Source organism: Colobus angolensis, unplaced genomic scaffold, assembly GCF_000951035.1.
Source record: "Colobus angolensis palliatus isolate OR3802 unplaced genomic scaffold, Cang.pa_1.0 Scaffold162, whole genome shotgun sequence".
NCBI classification, from domain to species: domain Eukaryota; kingdom Metazoa; phylum Chordata; class Mammalia; order Primates; family Cercopithecidae; genus Colobus; species Colobus angolensis.
In genome coordinates, this window is record NW_012114733.1 from 5683056 (window position 1) to 5688623 (window position 5568).

The 5568-nt window shown below is 43.8% G+C and overlaps 1 protein-coding gene across 4 annotated transcripts in view; it reads left to right on the forward strand.

Moving 5' to 3' along the window:
- The window catches only part of AK3 (adenylate kinase 3), a 33437-nt gene that overhangs the window by 1091 nt on the left and 26778 nt on the right, over nt 1-5568 (forward strand). Inside the window, exon 1 of one of the 4 annotated variants that reach the window (XM_011937337.1) lies at nt 1-136. The exons of 2 other annotated variants lie outside the window; for them this stretch is intronic. In XM_011937337.1, coding sequence (XP_011792727.1) covers nt 22-136 — 115 coding nt within the window. In that variant the 5' untranslated portion in view covers nt 1-21. The remainder of the gene's footprint in view (nt 137-5568) is intronic. One more of the 4 variants, XM_011937338.1, reaches the window with a different exon arrangement.

Below are 5568 nucleotides of genomic sequence, written 5' to 3' on the forward strand. Positions count from 1 at the left end.
CGGCTGCTGCGAGCGGTGATCATGGGGGCCCCGGGCTCGGGCAAGGGCACCGTGTCGTCGCGCATCACCACACACTTCCAACTGAAGCACCTCTCCAGCGGGGACCTGCTCCGGGACAACATGCTGCGGGGCACAGGTGGGAGCTCTGGGCCCAGGGCCGGCCGTGCGCTGTCACCCAGGTCGGACTTTGCGTGCCAGGGGGCCGAAGCTGGGCACGCGGGTCCCTGGCTGCGGGCGCGGCATTTCCCTCCCGCCGTCCGGGACAGAGACCTCGGGCTGCTGAGCGACTGCGCCCCGAAACCTCTGGCCTCCGTGGGCCGCTTCGGGCGGGTTATGGGAGGGTGGGGCGGGGGAAGGTACTGGAAAGTTAGGTCAAGCTCGAAGTTCAGAGGTGAAAGGAAACCACCGGGCTTTGTTTCAGAGGCACTAGTCTTCCCAGTGGCAACCACTCTTGGGGGTCCATCGAGCTGAGCTGCAGCTTATTCAACGTGCTGGTGCATTTAGAAGACTGGCATTAGCCCTGCTGGAGTTTGCTTGTTTTGTTCTCTTCTCTTCTTTCTTTCTTGTTTTCCTTTTTTTTTTTTTTTGGTGTGGTTAAGCTCTATGGGATCTTGTAGTTCTGACCTTTCCCCCATATTCCGAAGGCCAAGTATTATTTACCCTTGTTGCAGTCATAAAATTATCTCAAATTTTGATATCCCTAGATTTCGTAGACACGAAGGCTATTCTTATGCGTGGTTACATAAAATATTTTGTTTCTCATGCCAAATGAATTCTTACAGCTCAGCACGAAAGCCAGTTAACAATCTACACTATACAATGGGTGTATTTGTGGTATGTAAATTCTCTCTTAAGAAGGTTGTTTTTGAAAAGCCAATAGCGGGAGTTTTTTTCTCAAAAAATGTTGACCTTACTTTTCAAAATAGAACCTGTTTTGAAACTCATTTTGAAACCCATTTACTATATAGAAATAATGCCTACACAAGGCCTTTTTGTTTCTTTTTTTTTTTTTTTTTTTGTAAGGATAAGAAACAGGATAGACGTGTATAGCATAAAAAACAACGCCCTCCTTCGTTCCCTACCTCAGTCCCATTCTTGGGGGGGGGGGGGGGGAAACAGTTTCCTTCTAGAAAGGTTTACTTTATAAGCACAGATACGTGTATCTTATCTTTTCTTTTCTTTTCTTTGGTTTGTTTGTTTTTGAGACGGAGTCTTGCTCTGTCGCCCAGGCTGGAGTGCAGTGGCGTGCTCTCGGCTCACTACAACTGCCTCGTGATCCACCCGTCTCGGCCTCCCAAAGTGCTGGGATTACAGGCTTGAGCCACCGCGCCCGGCCTTTTCTTTTCTTTTCTTTGGTTTGTTTGTTTTTGAGACGGAGTCTTGCTCTGTCGCCCAGGCTGGAGTGCAGTGGCGTGCTCTCGGCTCACTGCAACTGCCTCCTGGGTTCAAGCAATTCTCCTGTCTCAGCCTCACTGGTAGCTGGGACTACAGATGCATGCCACCACGCCGGGCTAAATTTTGTATTTTTGGTAGAGAGAGGGTTTCACTGTGTTAGCCAGGCTGGTCTCCATCTCCTGACCTCGTGATCCACCCACCTCGGCCTCCCAAAGTGTTTCATCGTGTTAGCCAGGATGGTCTCGATCTCCTGACCTCGTGATCCACCCACCTCGGCCTCCCAAAGTGTTGGGATTACAGGCATGAGCCCCCGCTCCCGGCCAAGGTGTGTCTTTTCTTGTATGTAATATGTGATCATACTATGTATATATACTCTGCATCAGTGTGGTTTCACTTCATGTCTGGGATGTATTTCACATGAAAACAGATACATCCATTTCATTCTGTTTTTGTAGGTATGTATTTTCAGAATCTAGTATGATTTATGTAACCAGTTCACACCTGTAATCCCAGCACTTTGGGAGGCTGAGGTGGGCGGATCACGAGGTCACTAGAGCTCAGCAGTTCTAGACCAGCCTGGGCAACATGATGAAACTCCGTCTCTATAAAAAATTCAAAAACAATTAGCAGGGCGCCCTGGCAGGCGCCTGTGGTCCTAGCTACTCGGGAGGCTGAGGTGGGAGAATCGCTTGAACCTGGGAGGCGGAGGTTGCTGTGAGCCGAGATTGCAACACTGCACTCCAGTCTGAGCAAGACCCCATCTCAAAAAGAAAGAAAGAAAGAAAAAAGGTTGTTTGACTTGCTTGCTAAATGTTGTTAATGCAACATATTGAAGTAGTTAGGGAACATTAAACAATCCCAGATACTGATACTGGTTGGGGTCAGGTTAACCAAAGTCTAAGAGAGTAGGCCTGGCATGGTGACTCATGCCTTTAATCCCAGCACTTTGGGGACTGAGGCGGGCAGATCACTTGAGGTCAGGAATTCAAGACCAGCCTAGGCAACATGGCGAAACCCCCGTCTCTACCAAAAATACAAGAAATTAGCTGGGCATGGTGGCTCGCGCCTGTGTTCCAGCTACTCAGGAGGCTGAGGTGGGAGAATCACTTGAGCCTGGGATGCAGAGGTTGTAGTGAGCCAAGATTGTGCCACTGCACTCCAAGTTGGGTGACAGAAGGAAACTATATCTATTTCATGCAGATATAAAAAAGGTAAATTAAGATCCTTTATAATTCTGCCTTGCCATACAGAGATGATTATAATTAACCCTTGGGTGCATTTTCTTTTATTATTTATTATTTCTTTTATTCTTTTTTTTATTTTTCTTTTTTATTTCTGTTGCATTTGTATTTGCAAAATGGTTATATTCTAAAAACAAATTGTCATATTCTAAATGATAGGTTACTTTTTAATTCTCATTTATAGTGAGCATGTTTATGCATCATTAACCAGTCTTAAAAACGATGTTTAAGCTGGGCGGGGTGGCTCAAGCCTGTAATCCCAGCACTTTGGAAGGCTGAGGTGGGTGAATCACCAGAGGTTTGAGACCAGCCTGACCAACATGGCAAAACCCTGTCTCTACTAAAAATACAAAAATTAGCCAGGCATGGTGGCACGCACTTGTAATCCCAGCTACTTGGGAGGCTGAGGCAGGAGAATCACTTGAATCTGGGAGGCACAGGTTGCAGTGAGCCGAGATGGTACCCTTGCACTCCAGCCTAGGTGAAAAGAGTGGAACTCCATCTCAAAAAAAAAAGATGTTTAATTTTATCAAAGATGTATAGTTTTATTTATTTATTTATTTATTATTTTTTGAGACGGAGTCTCGCTCTGTCTCCCAGGCTGGAGTACAGTGGTGCGATCTCGGCTCACTGCAAGCACTACCTCCCGGGTTCATGCTGTTCTCCTGCCTCAGCCTCCCGAGTAGCTGGAACTACAGGCACCCGCCACCATGCCCGGCTAATTTTTTTGTATTTTTAGTAGAGACAGGGTTTCACCATGTTAGCCAGGATGGTCTCGATTTCCTGACCTCGTGATCCGCCCACCTTGGCCTCACAAAGTACTGGGATTACAGGCATGAGTCACTGCGCCCGACCAAAGTTGTATTGTTATTAAACATTTTTATTGGACATGTATGTTGTTAACCATTGTTTATTATAGTAAATATTGTTATGATGATCTCTGTACATAAACATTTGGCACATCTTTGCTTATTTCCTTCAAATAAATTCCTAGTATGGAATTTCTACAAATATGGTACTATCAAATAATACAACAGAAGGGTTGTTCCAATTTATTTTCCAGTCATTGTTTTATGAGGGTGCTATATTTTATAGCCCATGGCTGTATTTTATAGCTAAGGTTTAAAATCATTCCAGGAGATATGATAAGGACACTGGAAACATTAGGCAACTCATTGACAGTAGCAAAGCTGGAATGTAGATCGTCACTGAAACCTGGAGTCAGGGAACTTGAATTTGACCTTAAGACATTTAGTCCAGTTCTCTCTTTTATTTTGTTTTATTTTTTTGAGACAGAGTCTCACTCTGTTGTCCAGGCTGGAGTGCAGTAGCACAATCTCGGCTTACTGCAACCTCCGATTCCTGGGTTCAAGCGATTCTCCTGCTTCAGCCTCCCAACTCAAGTAGCTGGGACTACAGGCTTGCACCACCGTGGCTGGCTAATATTTGTATTTTCAGTGGAGACGGAGTTTTGCTGTGTTGGCAGGCTGGTCTCGAACTCCTGACCTCAGGTGATCCACCCACCTCGGCCTCCCAAAGTTAGGCCTCTCTTAAAGATGAAGAGACTGAGTTCAGGAGAAGAACCTGCTTGATAGTAAACAGTGTTTATTGGGGGATGAGGGTGAAAATGTAGATTTCCTTATGTGCTAATTAAATACTCTTTTCTCTATGCAATATTTCCCACACTGAGATTCATGAGATAGACGTGAATTAGACAATGAGATTCATGAGATAGACATTTTAGATAGACAAAAACTTTTTATCTATTTATTTCAAAGTAGATTTGAAACAGACACAAATCTAGCACACCAAAGCTGTATTTCATGAAAATTATAGCTATTAATTTTTAAAGCTAAGTCACTTTAAAGAAAACTAGTAAAGAACTCTATAGTAAAGAAAACTATATAGTGAATAGTAGTTCAGCTATGGTAGAAATCATGAGGTTGACATGTGATTGCTCAGTCTGAGAAACTGCACAGTAGCATAGTGCTTCTCAGAGATGTAACCCTGGCTAGGTGTGGTGCCTCATGCCTGTAATCTCAGCACTTTGGGAGGCCGAGGCAGGAGGGTCATTTGAGCCCAGGAGATTGAGATTAGCCTGGGTAACATGGTGAGAACCCGTCTCTACAAAAAATAAAAACATTAGCTGGATGTGATGGCACGCGCCTTAAGTCTCAGCTCTCTGAGAGGCTGAAGTGAAAGTATTGCTTGAACCCAGGAGTTCGAGGCTGCAGTGGGCTGTGATGGCACCACAGTACTCACAGTGACAGAGTGAGACCCTGTCTCTAAAAAAAAGGAGACATAACCCTAGACTAGACAGCCAACCCTTATGAATCTCCTTTATTCTCATCTATATGCTGGGGCAGATGAATGTAGTAGATAATCTTCAAGACTTCTGTCAGTCCCTGGATTCTATACGTCTAACGAAACATTATATATACCTATGGCACATAGGCATGCATAATTAGGATGATACTCATGGCAGGGTGGATTTTTTTTTTTTTTGAATGGTAAAACAATTTGTAATAGGCAATTCCAAAAATATAAAAGGATATTTCATGAAAAGATTCTTCCAAGATATTTTATGCTTATACAACCAAATATTTACCTATGCTTCTCTTTGTGTATATGTTTTTTAAAAAGATTATAGCGTGCTGTATATACTGTTTTATGCCTTTAACAATATTGCTTTGCATATGGGGTACCCCATTTCATTTTTTTCTGATAGCTTTATTGAGATATAATTAATGTACCATATAATGTATCCATTTAAAGTATAAAACTCAGTGGACTTTTTGTATATTCACAGAGTTGTGCAGACATCACCAAAATCAACTTTTTTTTTTTTTTTTTTGATATGGAGTCTCACTTGCTCTGTTGCCCATGCTGGAGTGCAGTGGCACGATCTCGGCTCAGTGCAACTTCTGCCTCC